General features: G+C 44.0%; 1 protein-coding gene across 1 annotated transcript in view; it reads left to right on the top strand.

The window, feature by feature from the left end:
* Window positions 1-17818: 17818 nt before the first annotated feature.
* LOC119658403 (adhesive plaque matrix protein) overlaps window positions 17819-24634 on the top strand; it is a 94680-nt gene continuing 87864 nt past the window's right edge. The window contains exon 1 of the mRNA XM_038065792.1: window positions 17819-18574. Within this exon, the coding sequence (XP_037921720.1) occupies window positions 18572-18574 (3 nt within the window). The 5' untranslated portion in view covers window positions 17819-18571. The remainder of the gene's footprint in view (window positions 18575-24634) is intronic.

Raw genomic sequence — 24634 nt, 5'->3', positions numbered from 1 at the left:
ACATCCACCAGATGAGCATTGCGATAGAAACAGCTCTATCCCGGATTTCCAGTTCGCCAACCAGATAAGTCGGTTGAACATACCCACCTTGTTCTGAAAATCGACGTCTTACTCGGATTTAGTCTCAAGAGACCTACAATAGCCCGTATCCTTGACGTAAGGCAAGCTATTGACTCCGTATAGCAATACGGACACATTTATGTCGCACTTCCATCTGCACCTCTGTAAACTAATACTTAGCTTTCTTGATGGGAGGCAATCCCAAGCCAAAGTTCAGCAACAACTATCGTCCCCTTACAACAATCCAGCTGGAACTCCCAAGGGTCAGTTCTCTGCGCAATCCTTTTCTCACTGTTTTTCCACGGATATCCTGAAACCTACTTCCACAACCAATTCTATCAAGATCCTCTAATGTTCCGACGACCTTATCGTCTACAGCACCACGAAGGACACAGTAGGCGGCGGGACTCGTTTGAATTCATACTTCGATGAGTTCCACCAATACTTCACTAAGTGGAAAATAGTCCTCAACCCGCAGAAATGCCAAACAATCGTCTTTATTGGAAAAATGAAGATGACTCCGAAAATGGTTTCCGCTGTCAAAACCTGTCTTTAAGAAATCCATACATCGCCCATTTTCACAGTGAACCAAGTGATCTACCTTGGTCTCACTATAAACTCAATCTTATCCAATATTTCTCCTATCAATAAAGATCTAAACCGTGCAAACGGCGCCTTCAGATCATTATACCCCATAATCCACTCAAAGAAGTTCACCCCTCCAAAAGAGAAAAGAAGGAATGCTTCAGCCGATTCAAAAATGGTAATTTTGACTTTTGCGGCCAACTACACCCCGGTGCATCAAAATAAGGTTTGAAGACGAAAAATTGGAAGCGTTATTCCAAGAATATCTTTGTCAAACTCTTCAAGAATTATTATCATCATCACCAACGGTGCAACAACTGGTATTCGGTCTAGGCTTGCCTTAATAAGGAACTCTAGACATCCCGGTTTTACGCTGAGGTCCACTAATTCGATATCCTTAAAATCTGCCTGGCGTCATGGCCTACGCCATCGCTCCGTCTTAGGCAGGGTCTGCCTCGCCTTCTTTTTCTACCATAGATATTGCCCTTGTAGACTTTCCGGGTGGGATCATCCTCATCCATACGGATTAAGTGACCCGCCCACCGTAACCTATTGAGCAGGATTTTGTCCACAACCGGACGGTCATGGTATCGCTCATAGATTTCGTCATTGTGTAGGAATCGTCCATCCTCATGTAGGGGGCCAAAAATTCGTTCGTTTTGAGGAATTTAATTAAAATCCTAAAGAGTTCGCCAAAAATTGTTGCGTCCAGTGGGCGGAGAAATTGCGGACAGAAAATGTTCTATTTGGGGGAAATTTACGATGTGTATTGTACAGCTAACAAGTTAGTTTGTGTAGATCAAAACCTTATTACAGTTGGCTTCCTGGCTGTTCGCTTGTCGGTTTATTTGAGCGTCTTGCTTTTCTTCCATGCGTCTACCCTGTCCCTGGCATTTACTTCACCTGAAAAACGGTTCCATTTTTTTAAATATTAGAACAGTAAACTGTCACGTTAACAGCATCATTCCGGATATAAATCACGTTTATGCCACTGATCCAAAGTTTTCGTCTCCATTACCGCGAAACGCTGTTCATTGCCTTTCTTACCCGACTAGCACTCAGAATCCAGAGGGCAACGGTTGTCAAATGCCTTCTCGACGAGTGACCGTGCAATCTGAATAGCATGTAGTTCCACATTTCTTGACTAACGTGTGACGCTTGGTTCAAATTGAACGCTATTACAAGCACGATTATAAAGAACGCGCTCAAAAATCTTTATGGTATTGGATAACGACCAAAATAGACCTGAACAGGCAGTAATTCTTCTTTCTCTTTCCTTAGTGGAGCAGTAATGCTTGTTAACCAATCGACGTTGTTCCATTCCCCTCAATAACGAGATTAGAGAATTCAACGAGCCTCCATGCTTTCCAGAACTCAGCGGAGATTTGATAACTTGCCTGTTTTCCGTTATGCTGACAGTCACGTCCTGGTGCTTTTCGTGAGTAACTGTCATTTAAAGTTACTCCCACGATCTTCTAAAGGCAATTAGAGCCCTGCTGTGGCAAGTAATAAATAACACCAATCTATAACGAGTGCCTGGCTGAGCATTCGTACTGGTGAAAGCAATATCTACCCAATTTTCTACCCAACTAAGGATTGCGACACTCGAGTTGTGGACAAACCTCCACATTTGAGGCCGAAAGATCTCTTATTCGCTTGGACGTAACCATGACCGTGAAAGTCCCACTAGAGCGCAACCACAAATAACCAGGCTAACAACACATGCCCCAGGAATTCCCCTGAGACTTATGAATTCAGAAAGCTATCCTGATTCCTATGGTACCAGGTAACCTTTGGTAAGGTTTCGTGGTCGAAGCTCGTAAGCGTCGATAAAATCCACTATACGGTTTTCCTCCATGGCACTAGTTGCCGTCCGCCTTTTCACTAACATGACCACTCTGATCACCCACAATGACGACTGCCAGAAGATGGCTTCTTCGGTATCGGGAAGGTTTCCCCTCCCCTGGGGAGCATATGTTGGAACGAACTTAATCAGCCGGTCAGCTGCAATAGCCATCATCATCATCAAGGGCGCAACAACCGGTATCCGGTATAGGCCTGTCTTAATAAGGCATCCCGGTATTGTGCCGAGATCCGAATTCGATATTCCTAAAAGTTGCCTGGCGTTCTGGCCTACCCCATTGTTTCATCTCAGGTTTAGTCTCCTATCGTAATTCTTTCCGTTTGAACAGTACGATTTGATGTTATAGGTTGGTTGGCTTTTGGCGCTAGCGTTGCTACCATATATTTTGTCTTGCCTTCATTGATGTACAGCCCAAGATCTCGCGCCAATCACCGCCTGCTCGATCTGGATGAATGCAGTTTGTAAGTTTCGGATCATTCTTCCAATGATGTCGATATCGTCAACATAAGCCAGTAGTTGGGTGAACTTAAAGAGGTTCGTGCCCCCCGCAGAATCAGTCTTATCAATTTCATCGGGATACCGAATTCTCTCATGCCCCTGGCTATGCTATCATAGGCGGTTTTAAAGTCCATATCCTGATATCCATCATAGCCGCAGAGAGAAAAACTGATATATCGTTGATTTGCCTGAATTTACACAGACTGTATGTTGTATGCTTGGTGGTGGTAGCATTTGTCCGTAGTCTCCAGTTGACGGGACCTCCAACTCTCTGATGGTCGCTCCCTGTACTTTTATATTATCCTATCCAGAAAAAGGTGACAAACTGGCATGCCAGAAATATAGAGGCATCTCGTACTGATATACTTCCTACGAAGTATTCATCAAGTTTCTGGAGAAGAGATTCAAACCTTACGATGAAGATCTTCTTCTTCTTTTTCTTCAGCCTGATAGGTGAATATCAAGGAGGTGTCAGGACAAGGCGATCTACAAAAAATCAACCAATTATGACAATGATTTACCAGTTGAAAATCATCCCTTAATTCCCATAAGTGAGAAACAATTGTGTTGCGCGGCAACATATTAAAGTGTGGAAAGACATTGCCGTCCTTTCCCTCAAAATGCATGATACGTCCCCTACTGCCACTGTGAAAAAGAAGTTGCTTATCAAATCCAGTGTGGTCCTCAGACGAGGTTCTTTTTATGTTATTCATGAGTCATCATCATCGACGGCGCAACAACCGGTATCCGGTCTAGGCCTGCCTTAATAAGGAACCCCAGATATCCCGGTTTTGCGCCGAGGTCCACCAATTCGATATCCCTAAAAGCTGTCTGGCGTCCTGACCCACGCCATCACTCCATCTTAGGCAGGGTCTGCCTCGTCTTCCTTTTCTACCATAAATATTGCCCTTATAGACTTTCCGGGTGGGATCATCCTCATCCATACGGATTAGGTGATTCGCCCACCGTAACCTATTGAGCCGGATTTTATCCACAACCGAATGGTCATGGTATCGCTCATAGATTTCGTCATTGTCTAGGCTACGGAATCGTCCATCCTCATGTAGGGGGCCAAAAATTCTTCGGAGGATTCTTCTCTCGAACGCGGCCAAGAGTTCGCAATTTTTCTTGCTAAGAACATAAGTCTCCGAGGAATACATGAGGACTGGCAAGATCACAGTCTTGTAGAGTAAGAGCTTTGACCCTATGGTGAGACGTTTCGAGCGGAACAGTCTTTGTAAGCTGAAATAGGCTCTGTTGGCTGACAACAACCGTGGGGGGATTTCATCATCGTAGCTGTTATCGGTTGTGATTTTCGACCCTAGATAGGAGAAATTATCAACGGTCTCAAAGTTGTATTCTCCTATCCTTATTCTTCCTGTTTGACCAGTGCGGTTTGATGTTGTTGGTTGGTTGGTTTTCGATGGTGACGTTGCCACCATATACTTTGTCTTGCCTTCATTGATATGTAGCCCAAGATCTCGCGCAAATTACCGCCTGCTCGATCTGAATGAAGGCAGTCTGTACGTCTCGGGTGGTTCTTCCCATGATATCGATATCGTCAGCATAGGCCAGTAGTTGGGTGGACTTAAAGAGGATCATACCTCGTGCATTTACATCAGCATCACGGATCACTTTCTCGAGGGCCAGGTTAAAGAGGACGCATGATAGGGCATCCCCTTGTCGTAGACCGTTGTTGATGTCGAATGAGAGTGATCCTGCTGTTTTTATCTGACCTCGCACATTGGTCAGGGTCAGCCTAGTCAGTCTTATTAATTTCGTCGGGATACCGAATTCTCTCATGGCCGTGTACAGTTTTACCCTGGTCATGCTATTACAGGCGGCTTTAAAGTCGATGAATAGATGATGCGACCGTTGTCCATATTCCAACAGTCCCTCCATCGCTTGCCACAGAGAGAAAATCTGATCTATTCCTGATTTGCCTGGAGTGAAGCCTCTTTGGTATAGGCCAATGATGTTCTGGGCGTATGGGGCTATCCGGTCTAGCAAGATAGCTGAGAATATCTTATAGATGGTACTCAGCAACGTGATACCTCTATAATTGCTGCACTGTGTGATATCTCAGGCATATGCCAGGCATTGATTCGCTGTCCCATACCTTGAACACAAGTTGATGAACCACTTGGTGTAACTGGTCGCCTCCATATTTAACCAATTCGGCTGTAATTCCATCGGCTCCTGGCGACTTATGATTTTTTAGCCGATGAATTGCACGGACTGTTTCTCCTAAGCTTGGTGGTGGCAGTATTTGTCCGTCGTCTTCAGTTGGAGGGACCTCCAACTTGCCGATGTTCTGGTTGTTCAGTAGCTTATCAAAGTATTCAACCCATCCCTCCAATATGCCCATTTTGTCGGAAATCAAATTTCCCTCTTTGTCCCGGCAGGATGAACATCGAGGTGTATAAGGCTTGATCTTGCTGACTTGTTGGTAAAACTTCCGCGCCTAGTGCGGTTGCTCCCTGTACTTTTCGAGTTCACAGACTGGTTGGTTCTCCCAGGCTTCCTTTTTCCGTCTGTGAAGTCGCTTCTCCGCTCGATGGAGTTCGTGATAAGTTTCTGCGCGTGCCCGCGTTCTTTGAGAATGCAACATTACTCGGTATGCGGCATTCTTCCGTTCCGTTGTTAGCTTACATTCATGGTCAAACCAGCCGTCGCGACTCCTTTTGCAGCTGGGGCCAAGTATGTTTGTGGCCGTATCCATGATAACGTTCTTCAGGTGGTTCTGAAGATCATTTGTAGATGCTTCATCTCCAGGTCCTCTGTCGACTGCGGTTATTGCAGCATCCATTTCCCTTTTATAGGTGTCGCGGAGGTCTCTGTTGTGGATGGCTTCAGTATTCACTCTGACCTGACTGTCAAAGGGGATTCTAGGTGGTGTCGTAATTCGAGCTCGTAGCACCATGCCAACGAGATAGCGATCCGAGTCTATATTGGCCCCCCTATATGTTCTGACATTCATCAAGGCTGAGAGGTGGCGTCGTTCAATCACCACGTGGTCAATTTGGTTGAAAGTGGTCCCGTCTGGAGAGGCCCACGTATGTTTGTGAACCACTTTCAGCGCAAACCAGATACTTCCAACAACCATTTCGTGTGATCCTGCTAACTGGATAATGCGCAATCCGTTATCATTGGTGTCCTTATGTAAGCTATGGGAGCCAGCGTATCGCCTGAATACGGGCTCCGTCCCTACTTGACTGTTGAAATCCCCAAGTATGATTTTGATATCATACTTGGGACAGGCTTCGAGGGTCCGCTCAACTGCCTCGTAGAAGGTATCCTTCTCCGACTCTGCAGTCTCCTCTGTAGGGGCGTGAACGTTTATGAGGGTTATATTTCTAAACTTGCCTCGCAACCCACAGTGCATAGCGTTTTGCTTATATTTTCAAAGCCGATAACAGCAGGTCTCATTTTTTGGCTGACTAGGAAACCTACTCCGAGCACATGGTTTACTGGATGATCGCTAAAATGTATGGTGAAGCGGCTCTTCTCCAGGAAACCGGTCCCTGTCCATCGCATCTCTTGCAACGCTGTTATATCAGTCCTATATTGGGACAGGGTATCGGCCAGCTGCTCATCAGCTTCATCTCTGTACAGGGAGTGCACGTTCCATGAGAAAATGCGCAAATCGTTATTCCGTTGTCGTTGCCGGGTTCGTCGTTTTAAAATCCGTCCTGTCCGAGGCTCCTGTTGTGGCTTCGTAACAAGTTGTTTTCCGTGTAGGGTTGTCAGCCCTACCCAACCCCCAACTTGGAGGACCAGTTGGTACAATTTGTCCCGTTTTTAGGCGCGGGAGACTCGTCTTCATCCTTCTCCGTCTGCTGCTTTTCATTAAGAAAGGGCTCCCAGCGGTCACCACGTGGAGATGGAGATAGGGTTTGGTAGTAGAGCTGTTGGTGTTGGTTCAGCAGGCATTTCCCAGGTTTTATGCTCCATAGTGGGTACCAATCCACGTTTCGCCCCGGGACCTATACTACCCTTTGACCACCCTTTGTGTGAGTTTGTGTAGAACAAAACCTTATTACAGTTAGTTTCCTGGCTGTTCGCTTGACGGTTTATTTGGCTGTCTTGCTTTTTTTTTCATGCGTCTACCCTGTCTCTCGCATTTACTTCACTTGAAAAACGGTTTCATTTTTTTCAAAAATGTTATTAGAACACAAAACTGCCACGTTAGCAGTATCATTCCGGATATAAACTACGTATATGCCACTTATCCAAAGTTTTCGTCTCCATCACCACGAAACACTGTTTATTGCTTTTCGTACCCGACTAGCACTCATAACCCAGAGAGCGACGGTAAGGTACAGTTACCAATGTACGATTTCCTAGGCTGTCAAATGCCTTCTCGACGAGTGAAAGTGCTTTTTTTGAAAAGCATGTAGTTCCGCAGTTTTTGATAAATTTGCTTGGTTCTAATTAAACGATATTAAAAGCGTGGTTCTAAAGAACGCGTTCAAAAATCTTTATGACATTAGATAACGACCAAAATTGACTTCAACAGACAGTAGTTCTACCGGACTGCCTTTCTTTTTCCTTATTGGAACAGTAACGCTTGTTAACCAATGGGACGTTGTTGCATTCCCCTCAAAAGCGCGATTAGAGAACTCAACGAGCCTCCCTGCTTTCCAGAGCTCAGTGGCGATTTGATTACTTGCTTGTTTTCCATTATGCTAACAGTCACGTTTTGTTCTTTTACGTGAGTAACCGTCGTTTAGAGTTAATCCCGCGGTCTTCTAAAGACACAGATTAACTTTGTAACCACAATTAGAGCCCTGGTGTAGCAAGTAACAACACCAATCTGTATTGAGTGCCTGACTGAGCATTCGTACTGGTCAAAGCAATACCTACTCAATTCTCTATCGAATTAAGGAGTGCGGCACCCGAGATGTGAACGTAACTCCACGTTTGAAGTTCAAAGGTCTCTTATTCGGTTGGACATAACCGGGGCCAACTGTCTATAACATCCCAAAGCATCGTGCGTCAAAGCATTATATCTGAGCGTTTGGTTGTCACTATTGCGTTAAGCAATGGCTCTTCAACAGTCGTTTCTTCTGGGACATCGGATCGTCGAGCTTCTGATGAATGGTAACCCGCTGACTCAGTTGGTAATATCCACATATCAATTTGCGAGTAAAACGAAGCAGCGATACCTCAACAGTCCCTTACTTGAATCACGTTTCAACTTGCTTTACACCACCGGTTCAGCAGTCTTCAAAGAACAAGCTGACAACAGATTATCCATCTCCTACGTCCACGCCTGATTCATCTTTACGCATCCTTATACCTCCTGAACAATTATTTGTTCCGTGGTTTACCTTCCACACCTCCTCGGATGACATCCTGAACTTTGTCAAAGATAAACTAGGATATTTGCCACCACCGTTTGCTTGTAGGGTCAGTTATCCCCGTCACATGTCGTTTTCCCTATACTATCAAAATGTGAAGGGCATCAGAACCAAGCTGCCAGATTTTAGGGGGTGTTTTAATTGCCATTAGGTAACATTCTTCTATCTTCTTCTATTCTTCTACTCAATCATATCATTAAGTGTTTGGCCTTACGAGTCGCTCATTGCACTAATTTGTCCTCCAAAAAGTGTTCCGTTTATAAGATCATGTAACTACCCTCTTGGTTCATGCCCAGTCAGGCCAGGCTAGGAATTTCTCGAGGTACTTTCGGATATCCTCTCAGACAAATATCCTGGTTTACCTTTCATCCTCTGTCGGGACTTCAATTTTCCTTCCATTGAACAGCCAGATTCCGCTGGTGTTCCCATCCACCCCTTCGCATTTAGCGCTCATCGCGAATTCTAAATTCTTGTTCCGCCTTCCAATTCAATGTTAATCGCAATCACAATGACCACATTCTCGATATGATATTGGCCAGCATTCCTGGCAATCGGTGCATGTTATTTCCTAGCGATTCGCTTTATACTAAAATTGATGGTCACCATCCACCTCTGGAAGTTGATTTCTATGTTAATCGATCCAATATACTGCCACCTCACAAGGTGGGCAAATTCAACTTTCGCAAGGCCGAAAAATGCAGACCTATATCCATCCTTTCCTCGCTCTCCAAAATTTTTGAAAGATACGTCAAAGACTGCCTTTCGTCTTATTTCGGTCACCCCATTGTGAAGGGCAGCATGAGTTTCAACCCGGTCGCTACAATGTGACCAGATTGTTAGAATTCACCAAATTTGTTGCGACGTCATTAAATTCATGACACGACGTCCATACAATCTATACTGACTTCCCCAAAGCTTTCCGATCCATTGACCACTCCTTGCTCCTCACCAAACTCTGATCGTATGGATTTCCGACAAGTATTCTGTCCTTGGTAAGATCTTACTTAGATGGTAGAGTAAATCATGTCTAATCGGGTGTACCCCAAGGATCCATTCGGGGTCCATGTTTCGCGAATCATATTCCTTCCTTGCTTACCTGTCCAAGTCCTTTATATGCATATTATTTAAAATTGATTTCTGATGGCAGTTCGCCTACTGATTTGTGCAGCCTTCAGTCAAACCTTGACACATTATCTCAGTGGTTCGTTCGTGACAAGTTGCCACTTAATGTGAAGAAATGCCACTCTCTCACTAAAAACTTGTCCCCCAACCAACAATCAACCCAATAATCAACCCTTAGCCGTGATTGCCTCTTACAAGGACCTAGGTGCGACCTTTGACTGCAAACTTAGATTTAATTTTCATTATGTAGATGTAGTCAGCCGTGCTTCCAGAATATCTGGCTGTATGTATCCTTCGTTCCTCCTATCAATTCATGGATATCCACCCCTCGATCATCCTTTATAACTCCTTCGTCCTTAATATTCTTGAGGTATGGTTCGGTAGTGCGGTCACCTTACCATAATTGTGATTCCGATGCAATTGAATCTATACAATGGAGATTCACTCGATTCCTAACCCGTAAAAAGTTTATACCTTGATATTTCAATTATAGTTTCGACCGATCTTCCCAGGATTCAACAGATCCGTGTAGGGTTTATTCACGCACTCTTAAGCATATATGGGGAAAGTGCCATTCCAACTCCGAATTTTGAATCTCTGTATCTAATACGCGGTATTCACTTCTCTAAATTTGAGCTATCTAGGGAGGGGTTGTGATTTCATTTTACACATCCCTAATTAACACTGGAATTGAGTATTCATATATTCAGGTTTCAGTAAAAATGGTTTTTCCAAGTGCTCTCGTGAAATATTCGCAACGTAAAAATGGGTTTGTTTCTAAGTTGCGTGTTTTCAATTTGCAATCACGTTACATAACTCAAGATAGCTTCCGTCCTCGAAGCACCTTTTCACTTTCAGATTTCACACTTTATCAACAACCTGAAAATAGGACACTATTTTCTCGCTAAACGCAGTTCAAGTGCTGTAATGTCTGTGTACACTTTTTTGCAACATTTCGCCTGACGCTCGAACTAACACCAAATGTGTTCATACCTGGATATACCAAAGGAAACAATGGCGCATTGTTGTTCTACATGGCATGACTCGACATAATTGGTAAGCCGATTAGTTAAATCAACATAGGTGTCCGGTCCAAGCCGCTAAAACTCGTGGGCGACATAGTAACTCAAGCGACGAGGGACCATTATGCTCGGCAGTTGACCATCTAAAAATGTCACGAATTAGCTGGTTGAAAGCAAAGGCATGACAGAGGAAAAAATTAAATAATAATAAGCTGAAGAAGTCTTAACTAGTCGATGGATGAGGTAAATCACAACAAGATTCATAGAACAAATAAATCTTTTTGGATACCTATCGGTGATATGGACAAAGGTGAAAAAATTACCGTAGATATCTCCCATTTTAGGGGTTACTTTAAAAGTACGCTTGGGATGCATTTCATATCACTACATACCTGTTCAAAAAGATTCCTTGTACCCCCTCTTATATATTCCCAGACAGTTACTACTTGGTTAGTTACGCTTCCAGCTGGTGATCTTTCTGACTTAAGACAAAACTTCAATGAGAATCTTTCCAATGTATTTTACTGGGCTGAAGACCTTAAAGGCTGCGCCCATTGACTTCTTTACAGCCCCAACCTTTGTCCCTAGTTCTTTTATAGGATTAGAATCAGGAGTTATGAAAAATGTTGTTCTAATGGTTATATCAAACTAACTCCAGTCGGTCCTACTAGAATCCCTGAGTGATTTGGCATCCTGCATCAGTGCAACGTCTGGGTTTCTCTCCTAAGGCTCCCTGTAGGAACCCAGGAGATTAGTCAAGACTACTGCGAAAGTGCTGTAGACCAATTTGCCTTACCCTTAACATTTCCTATCTTCATAGAAATTTCAATAGGAACGTGGATGGATTTGCAGTATCTCATTAACAAAATCAACTGAATTTAAGTACGCATAGGTTCCGGGAAGTAGACAACCTTAAACTTTTGCGTTGCTGAAGTAAAATCGTGCTTCAAGTCTCCAAGCAACCTCCATTTACGAGGAGTGGGCAAGACAAGCAGTTCTACAATATTTGATTCTCCTTCTTTACCATCACCAGCCATTCATAGAGAACATGGGATTACGAAGACGCAGACATTGGACGAACTTTATAGCCGACTTCCGGGATTAATTAAGGGATCACATTTCCCAGGTACAGCTGGTTTTAACAGAGCTGAGCAAATCTGTGGAAACCTGGTCTCATATAATATGTCATGTTACCTCCGGCCCAACTTCGAGGAAGGATAACTCCAACTAGGTCTACCCTAATCCAACACACTATCGAAGAGGTGTTCAGTAACCATTTCTAGAAGATTCGTCACCATAGTGCTCCACACCTCTAAAATTACCCCCGTTTGTTAGCTTTTATATTTATTGGCTTTCAGTATTTGATTTTTGGCAGAGTTACTTAGTTTCAGTTTCTTAACATATCCTGCTTCTTTTTGGGCTGCTTCTGGCATTTAATTAAGAAGCTAACGGCGTCACGGACAAGGTCAGCGGTGGTATAGGGATTCTGGCAGGAATCATATAGGATTTGATTGAAAATTTTTTTTGAAAATATTAGAGCGCTGACAGAGAATCTTCCATTCTCCTAGGCAGTGTCGGGATGGGAAACTAACGCACCAGAATATAAAGCCAAAAATGAGGTCTGAGAAACTAAGCAGCTTAAGTTTCTGCAGCATATTATAGGATAGAAGTCGAAATATGGTGTACATAGAAAAGACATCACTCCTAGGTAGGTGGCTTCATTCCTGGTAGGAGCAGGCATATCATGGATTTTGAGGGAAAGTAATGCAACCTCTCTCCTCAGCACCTTTTTCAGTCACTGCATAGAATGCGCCCTTAGATGAGACCACCGATTTACTTTCGCCGTGAGTATTTTCAGTTTACATTCACGCAACTGGTAGATCTCCGCAAAGTCCGATTACAGTCAGCCGTCCCCTATACCTGAAGAACTGCTTCTATTTATGTCAAATATATTGATTGCGTGTTGTCCTGCAGCTTTGACAGGAAACTGAATAGCCATTCTCATACGACCTGCATGGTAAAATTTCACGGCACTGCCCCTACCTATACCTAAGTTAGGTAGGTGGGTATCAGTAGTCGCTCCGAGGAGCTCAGCAGAATCCAGCCGACTTAGATTTTTAGAGCCAGCGCGTAGCATTCACGAAGGAAAGTAGCTTTCCCACCCTGCAATTAGAAAACTCTCTGACGGCCGCAAAGAATGGTTTACCTAGTGTCCGTAGCTTGACTCTAGTTACAGCTGGACAATCGCAGAAAAAATGCCTGAGGGATTCCCCCTCGTATCTGCAGTTTCAACAAGGTGAATTTGTAGGGTATGCCAAGCATGGCGACATGGTTGCCGATGGGTCAGTGCCCCGTGCAGACCGCCGTAATTTTGATTGCCTTTGCACGCGCCTGGCACAAGAGCCGTCTTGATCAGGCTATATTATAAGTGGGTCAAATCCTCCTTGACTTCGCCCTGGTTGTAATCCTTCGCCATCTAAGACCGCGGCTGCTAAGTAGTGCGAATAGATTCCGACCTTGACAGTCGCCGAGACACCGACTATGTTCCTATCCCCAGGATCCCAGAGGAGGGCGACCTTGAGCGTCCCGCCCAAACTATTCAACCCTTTTCTGCACTGCCCCACCAGCTTGGAGGATGTCGTCACTGAGTACAAGGTCTTAATGGCCGCTTGACTGTCGGTCAGAATGGTTATGATACGCTGGGGGCTCGGATCATGCTCCAACATCGGCAGTTTGTAGCGTCGCCAGTGCTTCCGCTTGGAATACACTGGCGAAAGCTGGGAGCCCATACATCTCGGATAGACTGTGTGTATTCAAGACAACTCCCGCACCGGCACCACAAGCCATCTTTGATCCAGTGATGAAGAATAGAGTGTCATAACCTTGTAACACTCCGCCTGTCTTCCACTCTGTCCTGGTTGGAAAGTCCACAGCAAAGTTTCTCGTGAAATTCAGCTTGTGTGTGGCATAGTCTGGTGGGAATGGCCAAATTTCCCGAGGTACTTCGTCTAGGATGTTACTGTGTCCGTACGCACGTTACAATGAATTTAATGTGGAGGGCTAGGGGGAGGAGATGCAGGAGTGCATTGAGAACATCTGCTGGGCAGAGCACCAGTAGTGCCTGCACACGCGGTTCCTGGAATCCAATTCATATTTATTCTATTGTACTTTTTGCTCAAAGCCTACCAACAAACAATAAGGCCGTACATTAGGATTGGACACACCACAGCGGTGAACATCCAGAGAACCATCCTCAACCGGAGACTCCGTTTCTTTGCAAACGTTCTCTTGCAGGCATAGAAGGTTATACAGGCTTTCTTCAACCTCACGTACAAGGCTATCCAGGCCTTCTAATCCCTCAGTTCTAGGTTCAATCTCCAATCAAGTTTTAAATCCAGAATTACACCAGGAGGACAGGAATGAACCAATCTTCATTCATTCAGCCGTGGTAGGTGGAATTCAGGTACCGTTGTCTTGGTTGTGAATAGCATCTATTCCATGTTTTTTTAGTTTATGCCGAGTCGGTATCTTGTGGCCCACAAGCACACTTTTCGGAACGCTCCTTCCATGATCTCGCTCACAATGGACGAAAACATCCCTGACACTAATATCACCAAGTCGACGGCATACTCCACTACTTTCACCACTACCTCGTAGAAAGCAGTTTTTGTGGATTTGCCTTTGAAGTAGGCATGCTGGGAGAAAGGCGTTCTCTACATAATCGCCCTTCCAAAATGCGGTCTAGGGTCTCTCAACACGAAAGCGGTGAGGCTGATTGGTCCAAAATCCTTCCCCGACTCATGACCGCGCCTGCCCGCTTTTGGTATGAAAACCAATCGTGCGCGTCTCCAAAACTGTGGTACGTAACCTAAAGAAATACAGCTCCGGTAAATCTCAACAAACCACGGCACAATCCTTTCCTGCCTGTAGCATGACTGCCATTATGACATCTGGGCCCGAAGATTTATATGCGGAGAAACTGTATATAGTCCAACCAATCTTAATAATAATAATCGTTGGCGCAACAATTCATATTGGATCAGGGCCTTGAAGTGTGTTACAGCACTTTATTGAAGACCGTAACGGTACAGTACAGTAGACTGTAGGAGGCAATGTGGTCAGCATTGCGCTCGCCCGAGATTATTACCCTAAGGCTCTTATGTTCCTTGGACTGTTCTGGCAATAGTCCAACGGAAACCACCTCTTGACTTGTCTGAACTTATAACTCCTCAGGCAGTCTTTTTATAGCTGCCAATATTTATGCCTGTAGTAGATGTTGAAGATTTCCTTGGTCAGCTTCCTGAGTCTGAAGCAACCTTCATTCCACCACGGTGGCAGTGTGTTCTTGCTATACTTAGCTGGGATGAGACTTTAAAGGCGATATGGAATGCCTTTTCCAGAGCTCCAACCTTTGACTCCAGTTCGTCTGCCGTGCCAACCTTGCCAATGTGCGCATCGGAGAGTTTGTCCTTGATTGCATGACTAAACTTTCTCCACTCGATCATCCTAGGGTTTCCGAAGGGTTTACAGACCTCTACGGCGAGATCTAGACTAAACTAGACTGACTTTGACCTAAGAATCTGAGGATCTCTTGTCAGACAATCCTTAGTTCTTCTCCCTAAGAATCTCTTTGTCGGTTAGGCTAGCGATATTAAGGACCTTCTCCCAACAGTCACAGTTCTTCGAGCTGGGGAATTGGAAGGTTGGTGTGGTGCCCATGTTACACATCGACCGTATGTCTTGGGTTAGCGTCACAGCCCATTAACAAGTTGACCTTCTTTGTTGCTATGGTGCCCGTCAAATATTGTAGTCTTTATGGCGGACTTGATCGATCGTGAGCCATGTAAGTGGAGGAAATACACACGTTCTCTGACCCCGCCTGCTCCAGTTTCACCACGACTAGCTCGCTAGAACTCAGTTCCGGACACAGGAAAGTGTGCAGACTCTTCTTTGCGAGGATACATGCTCTAGGGCTATCCTAATCAGCGTCTCCTGTGCTGCGGAATGAATTAAAATATTTGCTTTGGAGCCCTTTGATGGTTTGGTCGCCTCCGACCCAAGGCTCCTGTATTAGTGCGATCCTCTAGGAGGAAGACAAGCAGATTAGCCGAGGCGCACTTGGAATGCCGCATATTTATCTGCGTTACCCTCAATATGATCTGCTTGCAGAGGGGGGGGGGGGTTGACAATTCTCGTCGGACCGTCAGCGTCGATTGGATCCAGGTTGTCGTCCGGTTTCACAGACTGGAACATTTTCACCTTTGCGTTCCTGACTCCAAACCGCAGTTTTTAGTCGGAGCGGGAAAGGTTGGCTGTTTGTCTGGGGTTCCTCCTCCTTGATAGCAATCCAATCGTCCATGGGAATCTTATGGTTTTGAAGGCGCAGGGATTGGACGAGCTTGTCCTTATCCATGCGGATCTTTGGCAATCAAATGCGAGCGACCGGTCTCGGGAGTCATATCGTGGAGGATGACATTGAGCTTTACGCCCTCCTAGGCGTCGATGATTTTAGCGACGCACGAACGAAAATCCCTGGAGAATTGGTCCTGGCTAGCCATAACGTGAAAATCACAGAGAATCTGAGAGGAATCAAAGCAGGAAATAGATCCCGTGTATTTGCCTTTGGTGACGAGGAGATGATCTTCGTCAGCCCGGCGTCTACACTGGTCCACACCTCCTGCGCTAGTCAGCCGCTACGAATTACCACCTCCCAACGCCACACTTAGTGGCTCCTGGCCACATCGCTGAAGGTTTTCGCAGTTTGTGGCTCGTCGGGTGGCTATTGCTACATATTTTTCTCCAGATGTTGCTTGGCCCACGCTGCTCCACTTGTGATCTTGCTCGAGCTCGTCTTGAGATCGATTGCATTTGAGAGCGGTAGGCTTCGCCTTCTGCTCGTCTACTAGGCCTTTGCTGTTATATTTTTCAGCAATCGTCTGCTGTTTAATGAGGCCTTCTTCATCCCACTAGTTGGCAGTACCAGCCTTTTTATTCTTAACAATTTTGTTCAGAATATGCATGGCCATGGTACTCGCTCTTGAACAGGAGACCAGTGGACCTTCGCTTCTTAGCTAGATTCCGATAACTGACGTTCTTGTCGGTCTTTACATTTGAGGGATCCCCCGACGTCGTGGGTTTCTATGTCTGGTGCTCACTACACTCAACTTGACGGCAGTGGATTCCAGGCTGAAAACCATTAATTCGTCTGCCGCCTCGTTCCGAGAGGTCCCTGCGGTTGATTTCAGCACATCGAATGTGTTGCTCTCGACGGCTACTGTCTCCTGGCTGGATACCAGCAGCTCATCCTCCGACGATACGCCTGGCATCACCACCTATTCCTCTATCGTCGGCTTGTTGTTTTTTTCTTAAATTGAGTCCATGTCTGCCCAGAATAAGCGTCTTATTTAAAATTGAGTTCGAATACTAAAGACCAAGCTCTCCATTGGCTAAACAGCCCTCGGCCTATGCTGTTCCACCTTGGCTTGGGGTCCTATTAGCACCTTTTCCAGTGCAGGGAGGACAAACCCTAGGCTGTTGCTTTGGCTCATTCCCCCGCCAGATCCACTTGCCCCTAACACATGACCACCAGACAAACCTAGTTAGTTGAATGAGCCTACTCCCAGCCCGGTCCTGCATACCTCTTGGCCCGTCCCAAGACGGTTTGCAGCTGCCACCGCGAGGAGGTCGTGTGAGAACTTGCCGAATTATACAACTTTAACCTGTATAATCAGACCAGGATACCTGGAAAACTGTGTTGTTTGAAAACTTCACTCCAATTAGATAAGACCTCTTTAGGAGACAAACAGCTGATTTACATTTAATTAAATTTTGCACTTTTGTAAGGAAACCGTAGTTAGAAAATGAGTCAAGAGAAAAAATCTAGCAATAAAAGGTCATACTCGGGGCTTCCTTTCATATTCATATTTCATATAAGGACTGTCTTACCATTGACTTTTTCCTCTAAAGATCAAGGGGACAGCTTCATTGACGCTGCGAGTAATAAGACTCACCTAATCGGTGCTTAATAACCCAACCTGTCTTCAGAAAACCATGCAAAAATCACGAAAAGAGCATTAGCCAGGTCCACGTGACTTTCCAATGTGCACTCCTCCATAAACAATTACCACTGCACCTTGGTCGCATCTTCGCTCCTGCACCTTAACTTGATCTTCTGCCCATGTCTGTCCACCAGCGGCAACCGAAGACAGGTAAGAGAGACGATGCACAAATGAAGTAGGAAGAAATGGGTCATCAGGTATAAAACGATATCTTTGAGATTTACCTTACTATTTGGTCTTCAAACGTGCGTCTAAGACTATGTGCACGTCGGATAGCCGCCGGGGATTGCTATTTCTACCACTTCTGCTGCTGTTGCCTCTTCTGTTATTGTTCGTGGTCTGTTGATGGACATTGCTGCAAAGTTACACGCGATTTTTTAGCGTCTTTCTTTCTTTCCCTCCCGGTTACTGGTGCTAACTTTCCTACTACCAGTGGTGGAGTACCAGCAGTATTACGAGTGCCGGTCTCACTGTGTACCCCGGCCGTGGACCATCCAAAGGCTTCAAGTGTTTCTACAAAGAGTGTCGCATGGTAAAACTACTATCACTATCGATCGGTTAGCGTTGGCGCGATCTTGCATGATCATTGAACTTGGCGTTTGAGCTTTTATTCATAAAAATGAAAATGGTAGAGTTGCTTCTTCAGGTTTAACGTGAAGTGTAGTACCCAGTGAAGTTTCGGGATCAACCGTTTCAGTATCGCGCATTCCCAGCGTTCAAAAGATTCAAGCCCGTTGATAAAACCGTGAATTCGTGAGGATAGCCCATGAACTTCCGTGGCCGATCCCCAGTGATGTAAAGATACAAAAGAAAACCAAACAACAAATTGTGCCTAAAATCTTAAGTGATTGAGTATTATCCAAAGAATCGGCTTTTTCTTTCGAGCCTTGATATTTTTTTATTGGTGTTTTGTGATCAATCTTGACTGGCCGACCCTCGAGCTGAACATCGCCTAAGCGGATTATCTTAAAAGGATCGAACCATTAACTCGAAGACAAGATGGTAAGTTTTTTTTCCACGGTTGGAATGCTATTCTCATTAGGCAACATTCTAAGAATTCCATTCCCGTAATGGATTGCTGTCAGAAGGGAGATCCACAGCAAATCTGTCGGGATCATAAACAGGTAGCTGAGGCCAGATACAGATTTTCCGTGAAGGAAATAAAGCAATAAATCCATCCATCTGCGAGTAGCTCTCCAGAGCATCATGGGAAAATGTTTTCCACGCTAGTGAAAGTGTTTCAAATGATGCAAGTTTTTCCTATTCGCCGATCGATCCATGATCTTTACGCGTGAATATTGAATTACAGCAAATGAATGCGGTTCCAGGGTTAATGGAATTTCCTTAGCAAAACGCCATGAGTAATGTACTATGGGTACGACAGTTTGTTACGTTGTCAAGAGCTTTGAAGACTGTATGTCATGACAATTCTACATACATATGTGTTTCGGAAATCTTTTGTCTATAATTTTAAGATACCATTTCGCTCATAATGCTGCTGTTTATGAATCTTGCTCATATCAGGATGATCCTCCAATTTGAGATTGCGCCAATAAGAAGATTGGTAGCCTCTTCGACATTGGACAGCTTCGGTAGTTAAATATGAAGAAATCACATTAATATCCTAATTGCAAAATCCGATATTTCGGGAACCACTTGTTCCCTTCATTAATGCTACAAGGACTTATAAGACAAGTACTTGTAGCACTGGTGAAGGGAACAAGTGTCCTTGTAGCACTGATGAAGGGATCAAGTGTCCTTGTAGCACTGTCCTTGTAGCACTGGTGAAGGCCACAAGTGGTTCCCGAAATATCGGTATTTGCAAGATTAATAAATCTTATCTTATCTATTAAAAAACCTTAGTATTCGTAAATGCATTGGTTCTATATCCTTTTAATTACTTCTCACAACGATACTAGTCCGTAAAATACAAATTAAAATTTAAGAATATACTCTTCCTTGGGTTCCTACTCAAATATAGTCCCCATCACATATAATGATATATTGCCCTTGATAACAACGTTCCAAATCGATATTATCTTCATGAATTTCTCTAAAGGAACATGTGGCATATGCGCTTTTAGGGACATCTCAAAGTTTGGTACCATATTTTCTTCAGGATCTTCATCCTGCCGACTTGTTGGTGAAACTGCCGGGCCTGGTGTGGTTGCTCCCTATACTTTTCTAGTTCACAGACTTTTCGGTTCTCCCAGGCTTCCTTCTTCCGTCTGTGAAGTCGTTTCTCCGGTCGACGGAGTTCGCGATAAGCCTCTGCGCGTGCGGCTAGCTGCTCAGCAGCATTCGATTTGTACAAGGAGTGCACATTCCATGAGAAAATGCGCAAATCGTTAATCCGTTGTCGTTGCAGGGTTCGTCGTTGTATAATCCATCCTGCCCGAGGCTTCTTCCGTGAGTTCGTAACATCGGCTTTCTGTGTATGGTTGTTAGCCCTACCCAACCCCTGGAGGACCAGTTGGTGCATTTTGTCCCGTTTTTAGGTGCGGGAGACTCGCCTTCATCCTTCTCCGTCTCCGTCAGTTTTTCATGAAGAAAGAACTCCCAGTGATCACCACATGGAGGTGGAAATAGGGTTTGGTAGTAAAGCTGTTGGTACTGGTTCAGCAGGCGCTCTGGGACCTATACAACCCTTTAACCGGATCGGTCGAAATTGTAATTGAATTATCAAGGTACAAACTTTTTAAGGGTTAGGCATCGAGTGAATCTCCATTGTATAGTTTCAATTTGCTTCTTGACATCTATTAATCATCCTTCAATGACTTTTTTTCAAGACTTAGGTTTCCCATTGACCCCCAATATCGTTAATTAATTCCTCTTATCGATATAAGATTGTCCTTCAAAAACGGTATTGGGTTGGAAGTTTGGAAGAAACAGAGCCTAACTTGAATCATATTTAGAGAAGAAATTGAAAAGTTATGAGGACTTGCAGCAAATCTCGTAATAAATTGTCACAGTTCCTTAGGAGAATGGCGGAAATCTTCAAAAGGTCAACCCCAGGGTTCATGTGGGTGTGCGAGAGTGTGTTATTTTTACTCAATAAATCCACCTCTCCCGAGGCTACCACTATGATTTCCCTATCCAGCAACCTCGTTTGCATAAGTCAACTTCGCATTTATAAGGAAAATATCCTGTAGCCGATCCCAGCACCTTGGCTGGCTTTACTGTGAAACTAGCTGTTCCTGAAAAGTTCAGACCTTAGCCAACTTGTCCTTTATGAAGGCTATACTCTTTCAGGTCGACTCCTCATACTTTTGATATCTGTCATCGTTATTCTCATATGAACGTGCTTAATTGAATGCCCTCACTAATCACCTGTATTCGCAGTTTCATAAGGAGATCCTTTTGAAAGTTTTTACGACTTTGAGGTGTCCTTGGGACTGCATCAGAATTGTGTCCAAACGTCCACATGGTGTTGTAGATCTGCTATTTAATTAGTAGCTTGTTGGCGATGGTCGCGGTGGAATTCCACCCTAAAAGCCAGTATATCTATCTGTATCTGGCATTTAGCTGATAAAATGCAATGTTTAAATGGTCTCCCACCCCCGGGGTATTTAATCCATAGTTTTGTTCCATTGTGTATAGGTGGATGCGAATTTTACCTTTTGCCAGGATCACTGGTCTTTGTATCTTTCCCTGCAACCCAACTAAGGTTTGTTCACTACACGGAGCCTGTCTAGTGATTATCCAGGGCTACCACTGGGAGGTCTGAACGGACTTGATTCGAGAATGGAGATGCATCGTTAATGGCCTTTGCAGATTTAAAGGCAATCAGGGACTTTACTTTTCCCAACTGAACCCAATCACCCACTGAACCCATTCCATAGAAGTCACAATTAATAGATGTTTACGGAATGTGCTAACCACCCTGAGCAGATAGAGGGTACTCTATCCGTGATCGTTACATTTCAAATATCTTATCCGATTACGCATGTGACTTTGTTGATTTGAATTGGTTTCTATAGTCAAATAATGAATTTAAAATTACTATGAAACACCCCAGGAAATAGCTCATCTTAGAAAGGGTCCTCCGGGGTTCATACATACATCTGATTTAGGTTAGGTTTAGATTTAGTCTAGTAGGCGGCCTTTTATGCACTCGGAGTAAACATTATGACTGTCTCTTTCGACATATACGTTATTCCATCCGTTTTTTGACTCTTGGCGGTTTTATGTTTCTGGGATCGCTGGGTATTAGCGACTCCAAAGGGATATTGTGTTTAAAGTAAGACAGTTCAGTACGCTTTTAACTGTTTTCCATTACACATTAGACTAAGGTTATGTTGAAAAACGCACCCCGGTTTTGCGCCGAGGTCCACCAATTCGATATTCCTAAAAGCTGTTTGACGTCCTGACTGACTGACTGAAGTTGTTTGGGAAATCTTTTTTGCGAATCGCCATAATTTCTGCTACTTTTCAGGTAAAAGGAAGGTAACTATTACTAACACAGTTATTGAAGACTACAAGAAGATATTTTAGAGAGGCTCTGGGTAGGTGATTTATCGCAAGGTTTGGGATTTCATCAGGCCCGGTTGACCTTTTACCGTTTAAGTTTTTGGTTAAGTTAATAAGTTGAAACAAATTCAAAAAATATTGCGAATCCATTGGTTTGACAGAAGAGTTCATAATGGAGAAATCTGAAAACTTATTAGAATGCTCAGAGGCAAAGGCTATGATTGTTCAATCTTCTAGCAGCTTGTACGTAGGATATGCCTGGTTGGGCTAAGCTTTGTGACATCTGTGTCACTGACTGCTTGACTCGTGCAGCCTAATTCGTTTTCTTCGATTTACCAGCTTCCATTCTAGCAATCATTTCTTTGTATGTCGGACATCCGCGGTAGCTCGCGGGATGACCATTTTCACCGTAGTTACAGCCAGGTGTTTCTGTTTTGGACATTCCCCACACAGGTCGCTTCTAGTCCACTTTACACACCTATGCACGTTTGAACAGTTTGAGCCAATATGCCTGAAGTTTTTGCAGTTGAAACACTGGACTTGTTCGACTAGCCTAATCTTCTCTGGTATTACTTTCTATTGAAGAATGTACTTTACGTTAAACACTTCATTGAGATCTTGAGTAGGCTCAAACGTGGCGCTAAATAGTCCCGATTGTGATTTCAACGGGAGCGTTGGGTTTTCACCATGCATAGTTTTATGCCTTCTCGTTACGGAATTTGTATTCGGAGCTGCAATTGAGGGTATTCTGTTTAAGCTCGTTGCTTATATTTTCTGGGTCGGTTTCTCGATGCAGACCCCGGTTATAAAGAACTGCGCTCTTAGTGATGGAGGAGTTATCGTTATGGCGTTGAGCCCTATCTCTTTGATAAGAGTGAATATCTTAGAATGATGCTCGATAGAGACAGCGAAGATTAGTGTCTTCTCACTTATGATATTTTTAAGGGACACCTTCAATCCCTTTGCTTTCAGGGATTCCAAAAAATCGGATACATTCAACCCTGTTCTAAGGGAGATCAATTCTTTTTTCCCTTAGTACTGGTTTGGACAGCTGAACAAAATTGACTTCGTTTTTGCCGCTGTCGCCGTCTCTCTTTTTCCCTGTCGTTGTCTAAAGCCGCTGCTGAATCTACTGGTACTCCTTGGCTGACTTCCAATTGAGCGCTTAATTTAGTCACTTTCTTCCCTTAAGGCTCGTAGCTCCTCCTGGAATCGAAGGATGAGAGTCTGCTAGCATTTGATCCAATATGCCATAGTGGCTTTTAGCTCCTTAAGCTCCTCGATTTTAATTTGGAGGCTCGAAATCGTCTACGGCTGTTCTACATAATCCTCCAATTTGCATTTGTGCCTGGAAATCGTTATTGAAATACTTGGGAAAATCCATGATTAAATTACTTATCTATGTTAATTACTCGTAGCATACATGATACTAGCCTGTAAAATACAAAATAAAATTTAAAAATAAACTCTTTGTCGGATTAAAACTCATGAATAGTCCCCCATTCAATTTAATGATATACTGGTCTTGATAACCGCGTTCGAAATCGATAATGTCTTCAAAAATTTCTCTAAATAAACATGTAGCATATGCGCTGTCAGGGACACCTCAAAGTTTGGTACCATATTTTCTTCAGGATTTTGATAGTTTTTAACTCCGTTCTACTGTTTTCGGACAAAATTTCGGAAAATTTTCATCGTGTTAATTTGTGAACCAATGAAAAATCGAACTCCATTTCTAACAATTTTTAAATCTTGTAAAAATTTGACCGCTTTGGATTTCCCATCCAACTTTGTCACAAATCGTTCCAATTGCTTCCATTTCATGTATACAAATGGCGGTATAAATTAGGCATTCTAACCCTAAGCAAAGTGAAATTGTGGGACTTTGGAGAATACTCCTCTCCCTCTTGCGTTTTGCTCTCTGAGAAGCATAGTAGTAGTAAAAGTGAGTCTGATGTTGGTCTGTTACTGATGATTACCGAAAGTCACATCCTCATGACTTAAAGCCAATTTCCGACAGGATACTCACTACAAAATTCCGGTCCAAATTAAGGAACATCACATCCTACGTACCAACCGAGATTCGAATATAGAGGAAATGTATGAATGCTTTCTATGAGCAACTACATGGTGTTCAGGACTGGCCTTATAAAAGTGACATTGACATGGCATGATCTGAACTCCTCTGGGAATACTTGCTCAGGCATGTAATGACTAACATGATTGCACGATGGTCAATAGATCTTCCTGAGTGTCCAGAGTAGCCTTAAAGGGGAAACCAAACCAACCAAAAACCTAAAAAGATGGCGAAATTTACCCTGATGTTTGCCCACAAATAGTGGAGCTGTACTGAAGTGTTTACACGCCTATGTGCTAGTCAACCTGGAAGGGAATTCTTTTGAATACTTTAGTCCTTCTCGCGGCTCTCAGGTGGTAGGCGAGAAAAGTGCGGGAACTATGTAGTCTTGTAGAGTACTGACTGAGGAGGCTAACACCCCACTTGGCAGTTCGGTATAGAATGCAAATCCCTTTAATATGGGGACAAGGAATTAAACGCCCGGTACGGATAACCGGTGGCAATCGTCTGCCTTT

This window comes from Hermetia illucens, chromosome 5, assembly GCF_905115235.1.
Source record: "Hermetia illucens chromosome 5, iHerIll2.2.curated.20191125, whole genome shotgun sequence".
Taxonomy (NCBI): Eukaryota; Metazoa; Arthropoda; class Insecta; order Diptera; family Stratiomyidae; genus Hermetia; species Hermetia illucens.
This window is presented reverse-complemented; position numbering and strand designations above follow the sequence as displayed.